The sequence below is a fragment of the Balaenoptera physalus genome, assembly GCF_965194825.1.
Source record: "Balaenoptera physalus genome assembly, chromosome: 17".
Lineage (NCBI taxonomy): Eukaryota > Metazoa > Chordata > Mammalia > Artiodactyla > Balaenopteridae > Balaenoptera > Balaenoptera physalus.
Window position 1 is genome coordinate 85,151,290 of NC_138895.1, and position 24,169 is coordinate 85,175,458.

Consider the following 24,169-nt stretch of genomic DNA (forward strand, 5'->3'; position numbering starts at 1 on the left):
GGGCCCTCTGTCCTCTGCGCCCCGCGCCCCGCCCCCGGGTCCATCACACGGGCCATCACCTGGGGCCTCTGCACGGGCTGTTCTTCCGGCTGGCAGCTCTTCTCCCACCAGAGACTCCTCCTCCGTGTCACCTCAGCCATCACTTCCTCAGGGAAGGCTGCCCTGAGCTGACTGGGTCTACCCTGCCCGCCGCACCCTCTCCCGGCACCGCGCACAGCATTCATCACGGTGGTAGTTCGACTTTTATGTCTGACTGTTCGATTCGCGGCTGCTCCCCCCTGTACTTGATACGGCCGATACGGCAGGGACAATGCCTGATTACGACTAGGATTGAGCCCCCAGTTCCCAGCACAGAACCCCCAATTCCTAGCACAACGCCTGCCATATGGTTGGTGCTCAATATATATATATTTTTGGAGGAAAGCAGCACTGGTACAATGGGAAATACAGATGGTGTATCAGTCAGCGTTCTTGTATATTAAGAGATTTATTTTAAGGAATTGGCTCACACAGTTGTGGGAAATAGCACGTCCGAAGTCTGTGGAGCAGACCAGGAGACTGGAAACTCAGGCAGAATTTCTAGGACAGCGTTGAGGCACAATTCCTTCTTCCCTGGAAAACGTCAGTTTTCTATTCTTAAGGCTTTCAAATGATTGTATGAAGACCACCCACATGACTGAGAATAATCTGCTTTACTTAAAGTCAACCTTCAGAGCAATGGCTACGCTAGTGTTTGACCAAATGCCTGGGCAGCACCATAGCCCAGCCAAGCTGACACAGAAAATGTAACCATCACAGATGGCAAGGAGGGCATCAACCCAAGGAGAGGCCAACAGCGAGGTAAGACTGGACAGTGGAAGAGGACTGAGAGGGCCGCGACAAGCTTGTTTTCACATGCTGGAGGAAAACCCAGCAGAGATGTTCTATGAAGAGCAGAGGGTGTGGAGAGGGGATCTCCTCCACTGAAGAAATCTCAGCCCTGGTCCCCAGGGCCAGAGTGACTCAGCCAGGATTACAGTCTGGGGCGTCAGAGGAAGGTGAGGGCAGGCCCCCCATTGTGAGGTCCAGGTAGAACGCTCGACTCAGACTGGCCCCTGCCCTGGCTGATCTTCGACTCCATCCTCACCCCACCCTCCTGCCAGGAGGGTGCCCTCTGCCTTATACCAGGACGTCACCACCCTCTCCTGTTCAAGAGCAGATGCCCGCAGAGCCAGTGGAGGTCACAAGGACATGGCCTCACTCAACTCCCAAGGTCAGGCCTGCGAATTTCTCTGTGTAGACGGCTCTAAAAAGGGGGCGTGCGATAAGGACTCAGAGATACGAGTTCTCGGAACCTGATGAGGAATGCAGTCTTGGGTTCTTGAAGGACTACAGTCAGGAAAATTCAAGAAGCCAGAGAATAGTGGGCACAGAGGGGGCACCGCTGGGGAATTTGGAATAGGGGAACCTGAGTCATCAGAAATGGAAACTCCAAGCTATAGGGAGCCGATTGCTTAGACAAGGGAGCCCCTGGGCCAGCAGCCAGAGAAAGGCTCTGAGCACCTGGGGTCAGAAGAAGGCATAGCCCAGTGTCCCGCTGTCCAAGATGTTAGTCCCCAGGAGAAGGCTGACAGCTAAATCCAGGTGTGCCCAAGATCCCAAGGAAAGGGCACCCTCTCCAGGAAGGCAGGTGATGACCCTTCAATCAGCAGATGTTCACTGGTTACCTACCTACACGGCACCCGGCCCTTTGCTGGATGCTGGCGAGTCGCACAATCCTTGCCCGGGATGTGAAGTGAGTGAAACAGCGCTAGAGAGCTAACTGCGCAGAGCCAGGTAAGTGCTGTGATGGAGGACATGCCTGCGGGGAAGCCTAGAGGGCGGCGGTTGGGAAGCTCCACAGAGGAAAGCCGGCTGGACAGAGAAGGGGTGGGAATGTTCCAGGCTGAAGCAGGGCCTGCGCTCAGGCCTGGAGGCACGGAGAGCTGAGCCTGGTAGAGCAGAGAGGCCTGGAGGAGGTGCAGCCTCTGACCTCACAATACCCAGGCCCACGGGCCAGCCTTGCAACTTGCAAACTCTGGTGCCCTCTTCCAGCCCGGGCGAGGCCCCGGGCCCTGGGCAGCCTCCAGGTGCAGCGCCCTGCTGAGGGCCGCACCCTTCCCGCTGCCCTGGGGCATGTCTCTACTCACCAATTATGAGGGGCTTCGGCATCAGATCGAGAGGCTGGTGCGGGAAAACGAGGAACTGAAGAAGCTGGTGTGGCTCATTCGGGAGAATCACGAGCTCAAGTCGGCGATCAAGATGCAGGCGGGTGGCCTGGGCATCAGCGGGTTCAGCAGCAGGCTGGGCGAGGCAGCGACCGGCCCTCCTCAACACCAGGGTAACTGCAAGAGGCCTGAGTTCAAGAAAAGCGGGGAGGGAAGGGTGAGACTGCACCCGAGAGGAGAGACTCTGTGCTGGGGTCTCGGGAAATCGTGGAGAGAAGGGCGGAGATAGCAACAAACACCGGGTGAGGGGAGGGCGAGGACATAGGACAACCAGGATAAAAGGACAAAACTAGGCACCAGCCCCATTCACCTGATGGCAGGAGTCCCTGCCCACCCACGCACGCCTCCCCTCAGGTGAACTTCCAAGCAGCTCCACAGACTGAGAATTTCCCAGCCCTGGAATCCAAAGGTGCTGCCCCACTGGACCCAATACGGCACCCATCCTCAGCTTCCCCCCCATCCCCCCCTCAGCACCCTCAGCCCCCTGCCCCGTCCCTCTCCACTCAGAGGTGGCCAGAAGGCAATTGACCGCCGGAGTCTAGAAACCAAGGAGAGAAACCAGGACTGAAGCTTGAGGTTTGAAATCATTAGTGTGTGACAGCCCTGGGGCTGGAGAGGAGGTATGGGGCAGGGTGAGACAGAAGAGTGGGCAAAGAAGTTAGAGGCGTTCACACAGAAGCTGGCCAGGACCAGCGCTCCCCAAGCCACCACATTCTGGCACAGAACTCCAGGGAGTACAAGAGTCCTAAAATCAAACCTGACCTTCCAGGTTGTTACAAAGGTTTATTTGTCAGGTAAGCAGATAGAACATAATTTAACAGTTCGTTAGCTTGACTGATAACTTTTAACTGACATAGCATATGTAAGCCTCCACTTGCGCTCTTGGCCAGGGTGAACCTGGGAGAAGGAAATTCAGTCTTGGAGGAAGAGAACAAGTTGTACTTTGGACAAACTGACTCTAAGACGTTCTCACGACATCCACCTGGAGCATCCAGGAGGCAGTGGAGGTATGAGCCTGAGGCTCAAAGGAGAGGTCAGGGCTGGAGAGAAAAGATCGAAGAGTCATTGATAACTGAAGCCGCAGGAAGGGTGAGACGATCTGGAAAGAGAGAGGAACAGTGAGAAGAGACTGGGGACAAGTCCTGAGTCAAGACAGGTAGAGAAGCTGGCAAAGGGGCACTCAGAGAGACAAGGGACACCTCAAAAGTGTAATGTCACAGAAGCCGAGGCAGCTTCGAAGGGGACAGAGTGTCAGCAAAATAAAGGCTGCCTGAGAGGTCGAGCAAGCAAAGTGCTAATGACCTGGCGTTAGTAACCTTAGCTAGAGCAGCTTCAACCCGACTGTAAGTAGGAAAGGCCCGCGGAGTGAGGTGAAGAGTGAGTGAGAAAATGGAGAGAATAGATGGCTGACACTTCGTTCATGAAGTAGGGCTTGGAGGGGGCCACTAGCTGGAGAGGAGCTTGGCATCCAGAGCTGCTTTTCCTGATGGCAGAGACCTGAATTTATTTCTATGGAAAGGGAAGATACGAAAGAGAAAAGGAATACTTTATAGAGCAGAGGCTGCCTTGCCTGAAGGAAGAACATCTCCTCCACTGTCTGGGAAAGGAAGGAGGAAGGAAGGGTGAGTGAGAATGCCAGGTGGGAAGCTAAAAAAACTCCAGAACCATGGCTTCAGTTTTCTCTGGAAAAACGTCATGCTCTGAGAGTCAGGGTGGAGAGAAAAAGATGGGGAAAGTCTGAAATAGAGTGAAGATGGCAGGAGGAACTGAGAGGGGAACCGGGGAGGTGTGTAACGGGCCCAAATGAAGCCGGCATGCGTGGACCATGAAGGCAGCAGCCACCAACCGTCTCCAGCAGCATTTGGCTGGCGGGGGTGGGGACCGACATGGGGAAGGCAGGCAGGGGGAGCTAAGGGCCAGTCAGCAAGAGCCTGGGCACACCGAAGAAGGAAGTGGACGCCAGCCGGGCTGTCACATGAGAAGAAAATACAGAGGCCAGCGCACCAGAGATCTGGAGAGGCTGGCAGTGATGGCAGACGGCACACCTCTGTGGTCAGAGCGGGTGACCTGCGCGGCAGGAAATCAGCAAACATTGGCTGTTGGCTGGATTCATTTCACAGGGGAGAAAGGCCATGAGGTTCAGGCGCTGGCCCTGTGAACACGGCAGGTGGCAGGTGGCAGGTGGCAGGTGGCAGGTGGAGCCAGGATGGCTTAGGGCTGTAGGGCCTCCTGCTCCTGAGGGCTCAGGGACTCACTCGGCCCGTGCCGGGAAGTCTCGCAGACGGAAGAGGCGTGGGGAGTGGGGCAGTTGGGGCAGAGAGGAAAGGAGGGCTGCGCTGAGGGCTCAAGCCACTAAAACAGGGACCGCCCCCCACGCTGGCTCCTCCCTGCAGAGGCGGCCAGGCTGGGAAAGGCTGTCAGGGCAGGTGGGCAGCAGGGCTTCTGTTGCCCTTTCTGCTGGGCACCCTCCCCCGCTGCCCCCTCCTTCCTCACCGAAGCCCACCCCCCTCCCAGGCCGCCAGCCCTGCTGCCCGCTCTGTCTCCTCTTGGGGGCTGCAGGCTGGTGGAAGCTTCCTTAGGCGGGGAGCAGCCTTCTTCCTCCTTTCCGAAGGGCTTTTGCCAGCCCTGCGCCTCACCGCCTCCCTCCCCCTCCCCCCAGTCCCAGAGCCTTCATTACCCCAGGGTCTGTTACCCCATCAGGGCCTCCTTCCTCCCCTCAGGAACTGTCCCCGCCTCAGGACCCATCCTCCCCCAAGTCCCAACCCCCACCCCGGACCCTACACCCCACCCCAGGGATTGACCCTAAGCCCCCTGGATCCATCCCTCGTGGGACCCCAGCCCTCCCTCAGGACTTGCCTTCCTCTTAGGACCCTGCTCCCCCCTCAGAACGCACCCCCCCGGGGACCCCATCCCCCCTCAAGACCCACCTTCCTTTTGGGACCCCTGTCCACCCTCAGAACCCACCCCCTCACAACCCTCCCCCCTCAGGACCCCATCCCGCCCTGCCTTTCTTTTAAGACCCTAGTCCCCCGTCGGAACCCGCCCCCATTACCCCCTCAGGACCCACCTTCCTTTTGGGACCTCTGTCCCCCCTCAGAACCCGCCCCCACCTCAGGGCCAGTCCCCTCCTCAGTACCTGTCACCATCCCCCCTCTCTTTCTCACCTCCCGCCGCCCCAGACCTCTTGGAACCCTGGGTTCTAGCGGCCTTTGCTCACCCGTCTCGCCTCCTCGAGCCCGGCCTTAAGCAACACCTTCCCGCCCAGACCCTCAGGCCCCGCCCCTCAGGGCAGCCCCGTTACGCTAGCTCCGCCCCTTGAGCGGCGCCGCAACTCTGGCCCCGCCCCTACGCTCGGGCTCCGCCCCGTCAGGGCCCTTCCTGGCGCCCCGCCTCCTCCGACTGTCAGGTTCGACCCCCGCCACATTGACTGTCCCTCGCCTTCGTCCCCGCGTGGACCGGGGGGTCTCGGTGGCCGGGCCGCCCTTGCCCGAGTGTGGGCCCGGCCTGTCCCTCGCGGGGCCGACGTCCTCGCGGAGGGAGGGTTCCGAGGCCGGAGGGGCCACGGGCGGTGGGCAGGCCCGGAAGGGACCGCTGGGGAGGCTCTGCAGCCCGGAGCCCGAGGGCCGGCCAGGGAGAAGGCGCGAGGGCGCGGCCGAGTGCAGGACAGTGTGGCGGCCACGTCCTGACCGACGCGACGAGGGCCGGGGGACCAGAGTGGGGCCCCTTCAGAGTCCCGCCCTCGGCCTCGGCGGGAAGGATGGAGCTGCCCCTGTGAGGAGCAAGCGGGAGGAAATCACAAGTTCACTTAAACGGTTAAAACATTGTAAACTGCATTTGTAGATCTAAGACATTTGCTTTTCTTTTTAGCTTCAATAGTCTGATGTAACAAACAAACCTTCCTGGACCCAAATAATTCTTATGCACAAAGTAAACATATAGGGCTTCCCTGGTGGCGCAGTGGTTAAGAATTCGCCTGCCAATGCAGGGCACACGGGTTCGAGCCCTGGTCCGGAAAGATCGCACATGCCGCGGAGCAACTAAGCCGGTGCGCCACAACTACTGAGCCTGCGCTCTAGAGCCCAAGAGCCACAACTGCTGAGCCCCTGTGCCACAACTGCTGAAGCCCGCGCACCTAGAGTCCATGCTCCACAAGAGAAGCCACCACAGGGAAGAGTGGCCCCCACTCACTGCAACTAGCGAAAGCCCACGCGCAGCAATGAAGACCCAACGCAGCCCAAAAAATAATTAATTATTTTAAAAAGCTAAGAAAACCCCATATAGATGCAGTGAATCTAAGTTCTCTTTTAAGTTTCTAATACTGTATGTAGTAAAGTATGTAGGAACATTTCAACTCATAAATCTAAATCAGCAAAATATAAATTATAAGGTTAAAACAATCACTTGCACATTTTGCATTACAATACAAAGCTATAGGACTGAAATTTCTTAAACCGAGGCTCGACCTGGGGCTCCTGTTGGCTCAGAACACTCCTGTTCATGAGAATTCCCTGGAGGTCCAGTGGTTGGGCTGTGGCTCGCGGGCTCTAGAGCGCAGGCTCAGTAGTTGTGGCGAACGTGCTTAGTTGCTCCGTGTCATGTGGGATCTTCCCGGACCAGGGCTCAAACCTGTGTCCCCTTCATTGGCAGATGGATTCTTAACCACTGCGCCACCAGGGAAGCCCTGAATCTCTTTTTAATTAACAACTTTATTAAGATATAATTCAAATACCATAAATTCGCTCCTTTAAAGTGTACAATTTTACGTTTTTTGGTATATTCACAGATATGTACAAACACCACCGCAATCAATTTTAGAACTCTTTCATCACCCCCAAAACAAACCCTCTAGCAATCACACTCCTACTGCCCAACCCTCCTCAACTCTAAGCAACCACTAATTTACTTTCTATTTTTATGTATTCGTTTGTTCTGGACAGTCCATATAATTGGATTCATATATAAGTGGCTTTTGTGGCTGGCTTCTTTCATTTAGCATAATGTCTTCAAGGTTTATCCATGCTGTAGATGAGTCAGTGTGTGTACGCGGGATGTGGGGAAGGTTGTTTTTATGGCTGAATAATATTCTGTTAACGGATTACCACATCTTGTTTATCCATTCATTGGTTCTTGGACTTTTGTTTCCTCCTTTCAGCTATTATGAATAATGATGCCATAAGCATTCATGTATCAGTTTTTGTGTGGATGTATGTTTCTATTTCTCTTGACTATATATCTAGGAGAGGAAGTGCTGCATCATATGCTAACTCTATGTTTACCTGTTTGAGGAGCTGCCAGATTGTTTTCCAGTGGGGCTACACAACTTTACGCTGCCACCGGCAATGTATGAGCATTCCAGTTTCTCCACATCCTTGCCAATACTTATTTTTTTATTTTATTTTATTAGCGCATAATTGCTTTACAATGTTGTGTTAGTTTCTGCTGTAGAACAAAGTGAATCAGCTATATATATAAATATATCCCCTCCCTCTTGAGCCTCCCTCCCACCCCTTGCCAATACTTATTAGCTGACTTTTTGATTATAGCCATCCTAGTGGATGTGAAGTGGTATATCATTGTGGTGTTGATTTGTATTTCCCTGATGACTAATGAGGCTGAGCAAATTTTCATGTGTTTTTTGGACATTTGTATATCATCTTTGAGAAATGTATGTACAGACCTTGGTCCATTTTTTAAAAAAATTTATTTTTGGCTGCGTTGGGTCATCGCTGCTGTGCATGGGCTTTCTCTAGTTGCAGCGAGCGGGGGTTACTCTTCATTGGGGTACATGGGCTTCTCATTGCAGTGGCTTCTCTTGTTGTGGAGCACGAGCTCTAGGCACTCAAGCTTCATTAGTTGTGGCTTGTGGGCTCTACAGCGCAGGCTCAGTAGTTGTGGCCCACGTGCTTAGTTGCTCCGTGGCATGTGGGATCTTCCCAGACCAGGGCTCGAACCTGTGTCCCCTGCATTGGCAGGCGGATTCTTAACCACTGCGCCACCAAAGAAGTCTCTGGTCCATTTTTTAATTGGACTATTTGTCTTTTTTTTATTATTGAATTGTAAGAGTTCTTTATATATTCTGGATATAAGTCCCTCATCAAATATATGATTTGCAAATATTTTCTCCCATTCTGTCTTTTCATTTTCTTGATAGTGTCCTTTGAAACACAGAAACTTTTAGTTTTGATGAAATCCAACTTATTGTTTCTTTTGTTGCTCATGGTTTTGATGTCATATCTAAGAATCCACTGCTAAATCCAAGGTCATGAAGATTTATCCCTATGTTTTCTTCTAAGAATTTTATAGTTTTAGCTCTTACATTTTGGCCTTTGATCTGTTTAGTTAACTTTTGTATAAGGTGTGAGGTAAGGATTCAATTTCATTCTTTTGCATGTGGATACCCAGTAGTCTCAGCACAATTTTTTAAAAAGGTTACTCTTTCCCCATTGAGTTTTCTTGGCACCCTTGTCGAAAATCAGTTGACCGTAAATACATGAGTTTGTTTCTGGACTCCCTATTCTACTCCATCGGTCTGTCTGTCTCTCCTTATCCCAGTGCCAAACAGTCTTGATTACTGTCGCTTTGTAGTAAGTATTGAAATCTGAAAGTTAGTTCTCCAACTTTCTTCTTTTTCTTCTCTTGCTTTTTTTTAAATTGAAGTATAGTTGATTTTCAGTGTTGTGTTAATTTCTGGTGTACACTTTGGTGAGAGTTTTCTTTCTTCTTTTTCAATATTGCTTTGGCAATTCTGGGTCCCTTGCAATTCTCTACGAATTTTAGGATTGGCTTGCCAGTTTCTACAAAGATGCCAGCTTGGATTCTGATAGGGAGTTCACTGAATCTGTAGATCACTAGGGGAGTATTGCCATCTTCACAATATTAAGTCTTCCAATCCATAAACACAGGATGTTTTTCCATTTATTTAGATCTTCTTTTATTTCTTTCAACAATGCTTATAGTTTTCAGAGCATAAGTTTTGCATATCTTTTGTTAAATTTATTCCTAAATATTTCACTCTTTTTGATGCTATTAATTTCATTTTTAGATTGTTCATTGCAAGTGTATGGAAATACAATTGATTTTTGTAGACCCCGCCGATGAATCTTGCACTCTTTGTATTCTAAGGACCACGCAACTCCTTCAGATAGTTACCTGTTACCTGACTGAGTTTTGGATCTCACATGGCTGTCTCAGTGGTCACAGTTTATAAGGTCATTCTATGGATAATCCTATACTGACCTTTTTTAATCATCAAGTTTTATCTGTGCTCATATATACATCATGTTCTTCATATTTATTGAACACTTTCTGTGGCCCAAGTACTGTTCTAGGCACTGGGAAACAGCAGCAAACAGACGAAGCCCTGCCCTCACAGAGCTTCCATTCTAATCGAGGGAAATAGGACAAACCAATAAGTCAATGGAGAGTATCTTGGAGAGAGATAAGTGCTAAGGAGGAAATAGTCCAGAAGAAGGGGAAGGAATAGGTGGGGTGAAGGAAACTGGTGATTTGGGATGGAAGAGCTCATTGAAGAGGTCACAACTGAAAGGACGGGTGGAAGTACGCGACCAGCTGTGCACACGGGAAGAATGTTCCAGGCAGAAGGAACAGCAACGCAAAGACAGAGGCAACAGCGTGCCGGAGCATTTGAGGAACAGCAAGGAGGTCCGAGGGGCTGAAGCAGAAGGTGCCAGGGGGAGAACAAAGACAGAGAGATGACGAGCCAGGCCACGGGGGACACGGAACAGCCTAGCGCTCAGAATGAGACGGTGAGCTAGCTGGTGGGCATTTTAACCAGAGGGGGACATTTTAACTGGAACAGTCTGGCTGATGTTTGAGGGGAAAGGCCAGAAACAGGCGGCAAGCCAGGGCGCTCCTGCAATAATCCAGGCAGGGTAATGTTGGTATGCACCGGAGTTGGGGGGAGCACACGTGCTGAATTCTGGGTATACGTACTTGAAGGTGTTGCAGACGGATGGGATGCTCGGGGCTCCTGAAAGAGAAGTGTTGAGGCTGCACCATTTGAGGCCTGAGCCACTGAAAGAGCAAAGATGTCGGCTGCCGGCACACCAGGGCGGCAGAGTCCCCAGCAGAGCCCCGGGAAGAAGGGGGTCAGGCCGCTGGGATGTGAGTCGGAGCGCAGCCAGAGAGGGAGCAGGCTGCGCCGGTCCTGAGTGTCTGAGCTGCATCAGCTCCTGAGAAGCAGACTCTAGGTGGGCTTTGGGGCTGCCCCCAGGGCCAGAGGATGTGGGCCCAGAAGCACCTGGAGGAAGCCGGGTGACCGGGAACCTGGATGCCAAACCAAGACGGGATTTCAACAGGGAGGAACGTCCCGCCGCGTGGACACCACCCGCCACCTGCGAGAAGAGCCCCGTGGAGCGCGCGCTGGGTTCTGCAACGCGGGGTCACCGGCCCCTCGACCGGTGTTTGGGTGGAGGGACAGAGGAGGAGAAAATGGCCTGAGATGGTGAGCTGGTACAACGCCCAGGGACGTCTTCCAGGGACACTGAGGACACCAGTGGAGGTGGGGACATCAGTGAGATGGAAACCAGATCCCCTGGGTCTCAGAGACCATGAGGACCTGGCCGTGCAGGGACCGTCTTCTCTCCCAAGTCCTGAAGACGCTGCCCGAGTGGTCCTTTCCCATGTCATCCGGACCCTAGGCTCCGCCAAGAGGAGACAGGCTGAGAAGGACAAACGGCCCGGGCGGCTCTCCGTGCCCCGTCACCCCTCTGTGCCACGCCGGCTGCTCCTTGCCTCATGCTGTTCCTCTCTGTGGGACACTTCCCTTTGGGCCACAGGTTTCACTGTCTCTTCAATCCTAAAGCAAAAATCCAAAAAAGCCAAAGTAAGAAATCATACAAGACTGGTTGATTTGATTCTGAAATTTTAAGTTATTTGTTTGGGAAAAAATAACGAAACTTAAAACAAAAATAAATGGCAGGACATCCTGGCACACACTGTGCAGGGCAGCGTCAGTGTAACAAGTCCCGGACTTCTCAGGGAATGTCAGATGTTTCTGAGGGGCCTTAAAGTGGATAGATTTAGCAGTGTGCATTAAGAACCTCTAAAATGTCTGTTTTCGGGGGGAAAGATAATAAAGATTTATGTAGTAGAATTTTTGTCACTGGGAAAACTGGAAACAATTGATTCGCCCAACAGCTGAAATAGGCTCAATAAACAATGGCACGTGCACAAGACGGACACCACCGCAGCCACAAGAAGCGCTGTTTTCCAAGAACGGTAATGCTGCAGGTAGCCATGGTGCAGGCCCAGTACGAAGAGGCGGGGCACATAAGGACACGGGCAACATACACAGTCACCACACGTGTGTGCGTGGCCTGGGAGCTAGGAATGGATTTTACCTTTTTAAACAGCTGAGAGAAAATCAAAAGGAGAGTGCTATTTCACGACATGCACTAAGTCCATGAAATTCAAATATCAGCATCCATAAGTAAAGTTTTGTCGCCAAGCATCCACGTGTATTTGTTTCCGTGCTGTCTGTGGCTGTTTTGGAGCCGTGACAGCAGAGCGGAGCAGCTGCAGTAGAGGCCGGATGGCCAGGAAAGCTGGAGCTCTTTTCACCAGCTCTTTACAGAGAGGTTCGCCAGCCCCTGAGCGACATAAACACGTGGAGAAAGTCTTCAAGCCTTCGCGGAGCTTTGCTATGTGACGGACGGTGGGATAACAGGACCACCAGTGGTTTTCATCTTTCCTGACTTTTCTGTATTTCCATTCTTTCCCTATAATAAGCGTGTACTGCTTTTATTTTTTTTTAATGTGGACGTTTTCAATCAAACTGCACACTCACAGAAACCTTTCCTGCACCCTCCCTAGGGGCCTTCTCCCCCAAACAGCGGTCACTCGGTCATCCGAGGGCAGTCTCCTCAGGAACCCAAGGGCACACGGGCTCCCAGGCCCCACGCAGGGGAGAAGCAACACCCCCTCCTGCGCCTGCATCCCCGGCGACAGGCAGGCGGGGGCGCTGTACCGGGGCCGGGCACACCCTGGGCTCCACGGGAGGCTCCCAGCAGCTTTGAGCTCTGGCCTCCCTGAGGGTCCCCCACGTGGTGAGGCTCAGCTGTCCCCAAGAGGACGGCAGTCAGGAGGCCCGGGCCCACTCCCCCACCACCTGGGAACAGAGGGGTCCACTTGGCGACCTACGTGTTCAGACCCTCCTCTCCTCAGCGAGGGGTCAGCGGCTCAAGGCAGTGGGCCCGTCTGAGGGACAGGCAGCGTGGAAGGTCCTGGTGGCTGGGGGGCCGGCGTTTACAGAGGCGATCCTGGGAGCGACCGGGCTCCCTCGGAGGACAGGGATGAGGGGCCAGACCCTCACGTGGGGTCCACTGAGCAGCCCCACAGACGCCCGCCTAGAGGTGAGGCTCAGAGAGTCGGTCAGCTCATCAGAGGCGCATGGGCATCTCGGTCCAGGCCCTGCCACGGTGCGGAGAGAGCCTGGGGTCTCAGTGCTTTCTCTCTGTCCCCCAGGTGTCTTCCTGCCCCCGTCCCCGGCAGCAGCAAACGAACCCGTCCTGGAAGAAGTGGGGATTGTGGCTCTGGCGCCCCTGGTCGACGTGCTAAACAGCCCGCAGCCCAGCCCCGCGGCAGGCCCCGTCGTGAGCGCCCTGATGGGCCCTCTCAACACGCTGCTGCCCGGCCCGGGGCCCACCTCACAGAGCGGCCCACTCACCAGCCTCCTGACTGGCCCCCCGAGCAGCCACCTGGCCAGCCCCGTGGCAGTGCCCCTGGCGGGCACACCGGCCAGCTCCCTGGGCCTGCCCTCGACTGGCCCCCTGAATCCAAGCAGCCACCTGGCCAGCCCCGTGGCAGTGCCCCCGGCGGGCACACCGGCCAGCTCCCTGGGCCTGCCCTCGACTGGCCCCCTGAATCCAAGCAGCCACCTGGCCAGCCCCGTGGCAGTGCCCCTGGCGGGCACACCGGCCAGCTCCCTGGGCCTGCCCTCGACTGGCTCCCTGACTCCAAGCAGCCCCCTTACGGCCCCTATAACAGGTTCGGTGGTCCTCTCTCTGAGCAGCCCCCTGCTCCCCTCCACGGCTGCTCCCCTAGGTGTCTCTCAGAACCTTCCGGCCAATCCCATGAGCAATCTGGTGCTGTCGGAGGCCCCAGGGGTGTGGCTGGCAGAGCCGCTCCAAAGATGCCCCTCTGGATCCCATCCCTCAGCGGGTGGGGGACCTGCTGCCACCGCCGAAGGTAACCGGTGCAGGGGGGAGGGGCAGCGGGGGGCCCAGGGGGAGGGGGCTCCTGCCAGGCTAGTAGGCCCTGGCCCTGCCTCGCTCTAATCCTCCGCCTCTCCTTTCTGCCCCTCCCCCACGTCGCTAGTCCCACCCTCCGCTGAGCACCCCCAGCCCGCCCAGGAGCCGGAGCCCCTCAGCGTGACATCTGTGGGTGCGCCCATCCAGACCTCCACGCCCGTCGGTCCCACGGGCACACCCGGCCCCGCGACAGCCTTCTCCTATGGCACCCCAGACGCCCGGACACAGCCTGGTGGCCCCCAGGGACAAGCGGTCTCTGCCTCTGTCCCTGCCTCGGCCACCTCCCACAGCATCACCGTCCTCGCCTCTGCCCCCACTCCCACCCCGCAAGCTGCCACCAGCTACAGGCCCTCAAGCACCCCGCACCCCTCCGCCCGCACGCACCGCTCCCCGACCCGGCCCTCGCCCACCCTCCACTGCCCTGCACACAACCCCCACTCCCCGCCTCGAGTCTCGTCGTCCCCGGCTTCAGTCAACGACACCCGGGCTCCACGCGTGGCAGAGCCGTTTCGGAAAGGCATCCTGGAGTTGGAGCGGAAGCTAGCCCCCCGGAAGAGCGGCAAGCTCCCTGACAGCTCCCGAGGTCAGCACGAGTCTGGGGTCTCCTCGGCTGCCCTTGGAGACCTCCCAGGCACCCCCTGGGCTGCTGACCACGGTCACCGACCACTCCCTCCACCCCTTGTTGTCCCCAGAGTCGAAGCAGCTGGCCTGGGAGAGGCTGGTGGGGGAGATCGCCTTCCAGCTGGACCGCAGGATCCTGTCCAGCATCTTCCCCGAGCGTGTCCGGCTCTACGGCTTCACGGTCTCCAACATTCCGGAGAAGATCATCCAGGTGTGTTGTGCCTATCTGCCACTCACCGCCTGAGGGCCTGCCCCGCCACCTGCAGGGATGGGGACGGCCTTCTGGGCGCCCCTGCACTCCCGCTAGGCAGAGCGCATCAGAATCTGCAGGCACCCTGGGACGGAGGAAGCACCGCGCTCAGTCCAAGTGGCCAGCAGGTGTCCACGGCACCTGGCAGCAGGAGTCTGTGGTCCCAGCCACACGGGCGGCCTTCCCAGAGGGCAGAGCAGCAGAGGGGCCCCAGCACTGCCAGGCCTGTGAGCTCCCACTTTGCCACTGCAATGGCCTCGGGTCTGCCAGGCCCCGCTCCCACGGGCCCTCCCCAGACTGGCAGAGCTGACGCCTTATGCTTCTCCCTCGCCCTGTCCAAGTCCTCAAGTGTCACTGGGGGGCGCAGGGGAGGCAGGTCTCAGAGCCTCTGAGCAGCTGGCCGCCAGGTGGCCGGGGTCTTCAGGCCGGGCTCGTTCCGTGTTCCCAGCATGCCGTCCACTGAGCCCGCTCCCACTGAGGGACACGGAGGGCGGTGTTTCCCAAACACGCTTGAGCGCGTCTCCTCGCCACCACGTGTAGGAGGCACGGAGGAGTGGGATCCGTCGGGGGCTTGGGCTGCGCGGGGGCAGGATGAGCTGGGGCGCGCCCTTCCCCACCGACACGCCCACTCGGGTCGAGCGGGGGAGTGGGGGGGCAGGGGGCGGGCGTCTGCGCCCTGGACCTTCAGCCGTTTACTCTTCCCTCACGAAGTAGCCCTCGGTGCTCCCGGCCCCTTCCTCTCTGGCCGTCCTTATCCGTGGATAGACTGTGGCTCTGGGTCTGTGAGTGGGCAGGAGTCATGTCCAGTTACGGTGGGCTCATCTGTGTCCCGGTTTGAGCTTGCCTTCTCCTTTTGTTAAGGTGTCCTTTGGTTAGGTTTTTAATTTTAATGAGACCGAAATTATCCACCTTTTTTATCCACCTTTTCCTTTTTTCTTCTTCTTTTTTTTGGCCGCGCCATGCGGCATGCAGAATCTTAGTTTCCCGACTAGGGATGGAACCCGCGTCCCCTGCAGTGGAAGTGCGGAGTCTTAACCACTGGACCGCCAGGGATGTCCCACGTTTTCCTTTTTTGTTTGTACTCTTCGAGTCCCATTTAAGGCTGGAGCTGCCAGCCCCGCCTCGGTCCCCTCTCCCAGTCCCACGAGTGTGGGCTCCAGGTCTGCAGGTCTGGCCCTGCCCAGGTGACAGTGTCCTAATCCTGGGAGGCCCAGGGAGCCTGGGCGTCTCTCCTTCCAGGTCGTCATCGCTCCTCTTGGCCCTTTGCTCTTCAATATGAATTTTAGGATCAGTCTGTCAAGTTCCAAGAAAAACCTAGTTCAAATTTTTAGTTTTTCACTGGTTTATAGGTTGAACTGGGGAAGTTTCCCATCTTTGCCATGTTGGCTATCCCTGTGTTGCTCGTGTCAGCGGGGCCAACTTTGGCCATGTTGGGTTTTACGACCCTTGACTCTTATCCTGGACCACCGCCACCACTGCTGTGCCATGAGTGCAGCCTGGCAGCGGCTATTTAAAAACTGGCAGATGACGAGGGAGAAGCACAATATTTATGTCTCTGAAATGCTGCATCCGATATCTAGTTGGCAAAGACTACACTTAATCATAAGTGAAAGTCTAGTTGCCCACATAGAAGTTAGACATCAAACTGTGGCGAGAGGTTTCTGGTTGTTTGAAACTGCTGTTTATTCAGAGGATAAGACACACCTTCCGGGAGGGCGTGGGCTGTGCAAGCCCTCCCCTTCCATGCTGCTCTTCCCCTTGCCTGCGAGTTACTGCTTAGGCCGGAGAATTTAAGCCACGGCACTAAATGGCGACTCTTTAGAGAAGAGGCAGGAAAAGGAAGCAGAATGTACGTAAGGCAAATTTTTTGGTATTTAAGGAGGTCGAGGAGCTTGGTGCCCCTGAGCCAGTGCTTCAGCCTTCACCTTGGCGGCCTCTGGGGAGCTGGCGGTTCTCACTACAACACTCATCTGGTCATTCTGCCCATCGGCCACCGTCACCAATTCCACAGCCTCTGGCCCCACTCACCTTCCATCCAGCAATGACCAGAGCTGCCAGGATCATACACTTGCTGCCCTTGTTCCCAGGAAGCTGCGCCACTGCAGCCCACCCGCACAGAAGTTGTCTTCAGGATACCCCCCGGCTGGCCTTCTGTAGGGCCCACTGCAGGTTGACTGAGGTCTGGTCCCACCTGAGGATCCTAAAGATGCTTCCTGGTCTCGAGCCATCCTGCCTACTTGGCTGGATCATCTGTTGATTCCTATCTGCCTTTAATTCCACTTTGCCCAGCCTTTTACTTCCCTTCATCAAGGCATCTTGTTTATTTCTCTGCACATTGAACTCCAGTGTTGGTGGTTGCTAGAACCCCTAAATTCTACCTAGATTCACCAAACCAGGTGAAACCTGGTGTCGTCCAACCGGGGTCCTTTGCTTCCCGAATGCCGTACAGCTTTAACGCTGAAAACTGTAATGGAGCCCGATATTCAATAGGGACTCGCTGACTTTTTGCATAGAACGTGGCTATCTACTTTTTTGTAAGTTCGCAGACAGTTATGCCACTTTTTAAGCCCAACTGAAAGTTACCCCAGTGCTCATGCCTGTCAGCTCTTCTACGCAAACACAAAGCTCTGCTCCATGGGAAATGCTCTGGCTCGCTTCCTCTCTGCACCCTTGTCCTAGGAGACCCTGAGTCCAGCTGCATCAGTGTGAGGGTGACTGAGGGTGGTACCTCAGTCCTGCCCATGGTTCCCCCCGGATGCTCTCTGCAGTCCAACTCATTGGCCTGCCCAGAACATTTTTGATTTCTGTGTAATGATTTGTTATTTAGCTACCTTGCCAAACCCCCTCGCTAGTTCTGATAGCCTGCATATCATTTTGGCTTTCCTCTGTAGACAATCATATCATATAGCACTTAAAAAAATTTTTTTTTTATTTTGGCCGCGCTGGGTCTTAGTTGCGGCACGCGGGATCTTTTAGTTGTGGCATGTGGACTTCTTAGTTGCGGCATGTGGACTTCTTAGTTGCGGCATTCGAATTCAGTTGCGGCATGCGTGTGGGATCTAGTTCCCCGGCCAGGGATCGAACCCGGGCCCCCTGCATTGGGAGCTCAGAGTCTTACCCACTGGACCATCAGGGAAGTCCCATATAGCACTTTTTAAAAGCAGATCGTAAGGCAACCTCATCTTGTTTCTGACTTGATTACAAACACACACTTCTAGTCTTCCGGTTAAGTATGATGTGTGTTCCAGGCTTTTTGCCAGATCTTCTTTCGACAAATCAGTCAGAGTCCTTGGTTGCACATAACAGAATCCACACAAGCTGATATAAGCAGAAAGGGGTTTATTATAAATGTTTAGGTGTTCAGACAGGCTCCAGGAAGGACACCATATTGCGCTTGCCTGCTATACAGCCAGTAAAAATGCCAGCACAGCAAGGGAGTCTCCTAGTGAACACGCCATTGTCATGCTGCCCCAGGAACAGCATGCAGACACCTAGTCGGATGCCTGCAGTTTGCTACAGCTGCCCCGAAGAACCAGCGCCACAGCCAGTGCACTCTCCAGAGAGCCCAATCCCCTGCATGCACTGTCTCCTCCAGGAGACAAGGTCCACCCACCTGCACTTGCTGAGCAGAAACCCAGGTCAGAGGGGTACCTAAGCCACAGGGGAGTCTGGGATAGGTGATGTTTAGCGTCCAGCCTCTTAGAGTTCAGGAAGGTGCTGGAACACACTAGGACAGAAGCCAGGTGAGCCACATTCAGCATCTGCCACATCAGGTGAAGAAGTTCCCTCTTCCTCCTTTGTTCAGAGTTGGGTTTTTTCTTACTCATGAACAAATACTGATTTTTTTAGAATGCTGTTTCTCTCTCTCACTGAGATGATCACACAGTTTTCTTCCCCCTCCCTTTTCTGGTAACATATTGATACACACGAGAAGATGCTCCGCTCATAAACCACGCCGCATCCCTGTGTTTATAAATGCGCTGGGCTGCTCTGTTTGCTGTTTATGACTTCTGCAGCTTCACTACTTTTTTAGAGATCGTGTCAAGTTTCTGTGACAGAAATACATGGCTTCAATAAGCCAGAGGTTTATCTCTCCTCAGGGGTGTCGGGCCCTGCTGACCAGCCCCTCGCACACGTCAGGGTCCCCAGGGTCCCCGCGTCCCGGGACTCGGCCTGGGGGGTGGTGCTCGAAGTCCGAGGCTTAGTGACGTCAGGTCCCCCTGCAGGATGGTGGGACACGTGGTGGTCTCAGCTGGGCATTTCATTACCTAAAAGAAGGGGGAGGCGGTGCCCTGTTCAGCGGAGGGTGTGGGCTCTGCTCGTCCTGTTGGTCCTTCAGACTGTGTTTCCTCACCTCTGCTCTTTATTATTTCTTTCCTTCTCCTTCCTTTAGCTCTGCTTTATTTTTCTTTCTTGGGTTGAGCTCTTAAATCATTTTATTTTACATCTCTTTTGTTTCTACATTTGGGACAAGGAAGTTCCTTCTAGTCAGGGAGATACTCAAAATACTCAGCAACCGGTACCAGGGGAGCACCAGCCAGCGTGGGTCCCGTTCCAGGGTCCAGGCAGAGCGGGAGGCTTCTGCTGTTTAAGGCTGGTTGGGAAAAGCCACAGCCTCCTGGCAGCCCCGGCTATGTCCGCCAAGGCTCCAGCCTGACTCTGGTGGCACTCTGGCTGCAGCCCTGCAGGCTAGAGGGGTGGGTGTGGGGCTGTTCAGGTCTGAATATCTCACGAACTGCATTGCATTTCCTCTCTAACCCCTGAGTCAGTCAGGACCACCATCTGAGGGGCGTTTGGCTGCACGTGAGTGTTGGCTTCTAACACACCTGCCCTGTGTTTGGAGAATGAGGGCCGTGCCACACTGATTCTCTGACATTTGCCGCCATTTCCCCTTTCACTGAGCACATGGTCGATGCTGGGTGTGGTCCAGGATGGAAAGACTGCGTGACGAGCACGTGTGCTGGGTCTCGCAGGTGTGAGTCTCTGTGCCTCCCCCCGCCCCCGCCCCCCGCCGTATCCCCTCCAACACCAGGTCCTGCGGCTTTGCGCTGTAAAGATTCTTCCCATCCACTCTGATTTTCTCCACGTCCACATCCACATCTACGTTCTCTTCTCCTCCACTCCTACCCCATGGTCCAAACTGCTGTCACCTTAACTGGTCCACAGCTAGCCTTGTTGCTCCACCTATTCAGGCCTGGCTAGTGTCAAGCATTCAGAATATGCCAAGCAGGCACCAGACACAGGCTCTGCCCTCGGGGAGCTCACTCTCCCCCTCGGAGGCCTTCAGTCAACAAGAAAAGCCGTCAGGAGCTCTGCCTCTCCTTCTTCTCCCCACCCAGACCTGGGCTCACCGGGGCCAACTTCACCGCCCTGGGCGCCCCTCCTTCCCTACTCCTACGCCTGTAGACGTGACCCCCATGCAGCAAGGCTGACCGGCCCGGGTGCTGTGCTCGACGCCCCCGGAGACGTTTCCTTTGTCCTCACAGCAGCGCTGTCAGGCGGTGCTGTGCTTCCTGCAGTCCCAGCAGGGAACACGAGGCTCACACTCAGGGTGGTGGCGGCCGTTGAACCCGACTCTCCCCGGGGGCCCTGCTCTGCACCCAGCGTCCTGGCACCTTCCATGCCATGCATGCTGCTCCTCAGCCTGGAAGTTTCTCCCCTCCATTGTCCTTGTCCTTCAGGCCTCGGTCCAGCGACCTCTCCCTCCAGGACCCCCTCCCCAGTGGCAGCGCTCACAGTACCATCCCTCTCCTGGGCCACGTCCTCACTGTAAACTCTGAGGGCCTCTTGCTCACATGTGAACCGGGAGGGCTCGGAGGAGATGTGCAGAGTGAGGATGGACGGACGGAACCCTTCACCCTCTCTTGCCGGCTCTGTCCATCCCCTGCCAGCGGTCAGCATGATCGCTTAAAACCACAAAGCCCACCAGGCGTCTCTGGCCCTTTCGGACAGGGCACTCCGCTCGCCCACCCACCCCAGCCCCGTGCTCTGCTCAGGCCTGCAGCTTCTCAGGGGAAGCCTGAGGGGACTGGGGCCGGGGACCCACACCCGCTGCTCCCGTGCTGTGGGGGTGCTTGTCCTGCTCTTCCCCCCTCCCTCCCCCTTGTCGCCCTCCACTCTCACGGGGTCACTTCCTGGGGGCAGCCCTGGCCTTGTCTCTCAGCGTAAATGTGCCCCCGTCGGACCCCTGCTCATGTCTTAAGCTCCATGTACCCAGCCTGGCACACAGCAGGAGCCCAGCCACGGCCAGGGGTGAGCAGGTGACGGCTGTCGATGCCCCCGCGGGGGCCAAGGCTTAACGCTCTCCACCGGTTTGCTCCCTGGGTCGCCCTGGTGTGAGCAGCCGTGGGTCCGCTTGCTCACCCACAGATGCTGGCTGAGCTCCTGCAGTCTGTCCCACCGGGGCGTGGAAACAGGCAATGGAAGAAGAAGACTCAGGTGCCCAGGTCAGGAAGACAGGCCTGTCCTAGTGTCACCAGACAGCAAAGGTGCTGAGCCTAGGGCTCGGGGTGCCCCTGCCAGAGGTCAGGGCTCACTTCGGCTGAGCCCAAGCATCAGCCTGGTGCTCTGCTCACATGACCGTCCAGGGAGCAGACAGGGCGGCCTTCCTGGAGAAGGCGATGTCTGAGCAGGCTGTCCCGGCATCCCTAGCAGGTTGGGAGCCAGCCTGGTGGACGTCTAGGGAACTGCGGGAAGAGGGTGAGCAGGGCCAGATCCGGGCCTTGCGGGTGCGCCCTGGCCCTGGGAGTTGGAGCAGTGGAAACTGCAGGGGGGCTCTAGCGGGAAAAGACCCTGTCCCACTACGTACACTTCAGACCTTCGTTTTGCAGGCCTGGGGGCAGCGGTACCAGTGACAGATACCTAATTTGCAGGACCCAGTGCACACAAAAACACAGGGCTCCTTGTTCAAAATTATGAAGAACTTCAAGATGGCTACAGCAGAGACTAAGCTGAGGGCCCCAGAAGGCAGTGGAGAGGGAGGGACTGGGAAGAGGGATTGACGCTGCAGGATGCAGCGGGGAGGTCACAGGTGATGAAGACGTAGGCAAAGACAACCCGGTTGCTGGCAGACCCCGGGTCCAGGCGCTGGGAGCCGGCACCCGGTGACAGCAGACCCCCAGCGCTGGGACTCAGGGCCCTGGCTCTGGGCCTGGGGTCGTCGGTGCAGCATGAGGGGTGGGAAGGGACTCCCGCAGGGGGGTGTGCAGGCCACGGGGTGCTGAGGAGGCAGCCTGGGGTGCTGGGACGGGGGGCCCGGAGGAAAGACTGAGAGGAAGCAGGGCAGGACCCAGGAGGCGGCGGTGTCTTCTGGGTCGGGCAACCCTGGGGGCTTTGGGAGGCCCCCTCGTCTTTCGTCACCCCCAGCCATGCTCTCTGTCCCCAGTTCCTTGTGGCCCCCACTCAGTCCGAATCCCTGGTGGTGGATGGAGCAGGTGATGGGGCGTCTGGAACCTCTCTGCTCAGGCTCAGCCCACAGGGCTCCCCTCACTCTAGAGCCCACAGGCGTCTCTCTCAGGGCCTCCAGGACACCTCCCTTGAGGACACTCCCTCTGATGGCGATCCTCCCACAACCACGCCCCTGGGCCTCCATCGCCCCTCACCGGCCTGCCTGCTTCTGTGCTGCGGTGGGGCAGGAGGGTCCCTGACGGCTGCTGTCCCCTCAGGCCTCCCTGAAGCCCAGCGACCACAAGCTGGACGAGGAGCTGTGCCAGACCCTCACACAGCGCTACACGAGCATCATGAACCGGCTGCAGAGCCTGGGCTACAACGGGCGGGTGCACCCGGCACTGACCGAGCAGCTGGTGAACGCCTACGGCATCCTGCGGGAGCGGCCCGAGCTGGCTGCGTCCGAGGGCGGCTCCTACACCGTGGATTTCCTGCAGCGTGTGCTGGTGGAGACCGTGCACCCCAGCATGCTCACTGACGCACTGCTGCTGCTCTCCTGCCTCAGCCAGCTGGCGCACGACGACGGCAAGCCCATGTTCATCTGGTGATGCTGGCTCGCCGTGGCCCGCACCTGGGCGCACAGCCATTAAAGCTCACCTCAGACGCTGGCCTCTGGGCCTGCGCTGGTACTCCTGGGTGGTGCTGCCTCCTCTGGGGGGCTCGACAGCACCCCCTCCCCAGCTCCCCTTCAGTCCTGCCTGCCCTGTGGGTTCATGCCCCTTCCGGGGCCCCTGGAGAGAGCCCCAAGACCAAAGCTCAGCAGCTGTCTTACCAAGGGGGATGTTCCAAAGGCCCCAAAGCTGGCCTGGCAGTGGGAGCACAGGAGCCCCTGAGTCCTGGAGGGGGAAGAGCAGGAAGCAGGAAGGAGCCGAGCTGGCAGGGAAGGGTCGTGGGTGTGCCAGCAGGCCTGGTGATGAGCATGGAACTGAGGCCTGGGCACAGAGCAGGAGGCAGAGGCGGGGTCAAGAGAAGGATGTGGGCCTGGGAGCTCCTCCCTCTGCACGAGGCAGCGACAAGGAGGGCGCGGACAAGTGTTTCTGGAACCTCACTGAGGGCAGGAGGACATTAAAGGGAGGGGAGCCAGGAGGAACCTGGGCACCGGGCAGCCCAGGGAGACGGGGTCCCTGCCAAAGGCACCCGCAGGAAGGGACCGGACTGGGAGAGCCAGAGCTGGCGAGGGCAGATCCCACCTACTGCAGGGGCAGAGCTGAGGAGCACAGGCCGGATGGAAAACCGAACAGAGCAGGGGAGAGCTGGAGTGGGGGTGGGGTGGGATGGGATACCTGGAGGTGACCTGTAGACTCGGAGGGGGAAGCGCTCGTGGAGAGTGCGGGATGCAGAGGGGTGTAGGCCAGGATGCTTGTCCCTTCAGGAAGTGCATGAGGAGAGGAGAGCAGTGTGGGGCAGAGCAGAGGGCCTGCCTGAAGAAGGGGAGGAGGTGGTGGGGATGCGGACCCCAGCCAAGGAGGCTCTGGAAGCACCACTGCCTGCCAGCCTGAGGACCGCAAGTGAACAGAGGAGCCCCTGGGTCTGGGTTCAAACAGGGGAATCATGTCAGCAACCAGCAAGGGGTGCAGAGGAGAGGGGGTGTAGGGCGTGCTGGGGTGATCTGGCCCCAGAGCTCCCTGCCTTCTTGCTCCCCTCACTCCCAGGCCTGCTACTTCAGGAGATGAAGCCAGACCCCTGGGAAAGGCAGGGAAGGCCTCTGCGTATAGATATGTTAGAGAGCTACACATACAGACCTTCTAGCTCTGTCTGCTGAGAAGGCTTAGCAATACGACAAACCCGTAGCAACGAGCACACCCAGCACCAGATCTTGATTTGTAAAGGGGATCAGGGATTTCTGGAAAACTGGGGGCTGGCGGGGGAGAGCAGAAGCCCCTTCTCCTCCATGTCTGTAGGTGTGAAGGGCAGCCCTGGCCCAAACTTCAGGACAATTTAAGAGACAACCTTAAGAGCTCTAGGAACTGGTTCACAGCTCGAATTAGGAAGGTGGAGGGCAGGGCAGCGCCTGAGCAAGCGCGAGGCAGCTCGGTCCTGGGATGCAACAGAGCGGGTGCAAGAGGGATCCGCGGATGGGGAGCTGGCTTCCACCTGTTTCGCGTGCCCCGGTGGCCCGGCCTGCTGCGCAGAGCCGAACCAACGGCCCTTCCCCCAGATTGGAAGCTTCCTGGGGAAGGGTCACAGAGCCGCCTCCACTGTGGGCTCTGCCGGGCGCTGAGCCGGTGGCCGGTTAGGCCTCTCCGAGTCCGCCCCTTCCTCGGACTGGGGGAAGCAGGTCGGGGTTGGGTAGATCCCGCAGTCTGGGCAGCGGGAGCGCCGGGGCCATTTCACTC

The 24,169-nt window shown here is 56.6% G+C and overlaps 1 protein-coding gene across 1 annotated transcript; it reads left to right on the top strand.

The window, feature by feature from the left end:
- Positions 1–2,154: 2,154 nt before the first annotated feature.
- SPATC1 (spermatogenesis and centriole associated 1) lies at positions 2,155–24,159 on the top strand (the record flags this gene model as incomplete). Its single annotated transcript, XM_082433889.1, has 5 exons — positions 2,155–2,359; positions 12,732–13,454; positions 13,584–14,099; positions 14,209–14,348; positions 22,052–24,159. 5 exons carry the CDS (start codon positions 2,155–2,157, stop codon positions 22,379–22,381), a joined length of 1,914 nt encoding a protein of 637 aa, XP_082290015.1. The 3' UTR covers positions 22,382–24,159.
- Positions 24,160–24,169: the final 10 nt, after the last annotated feature.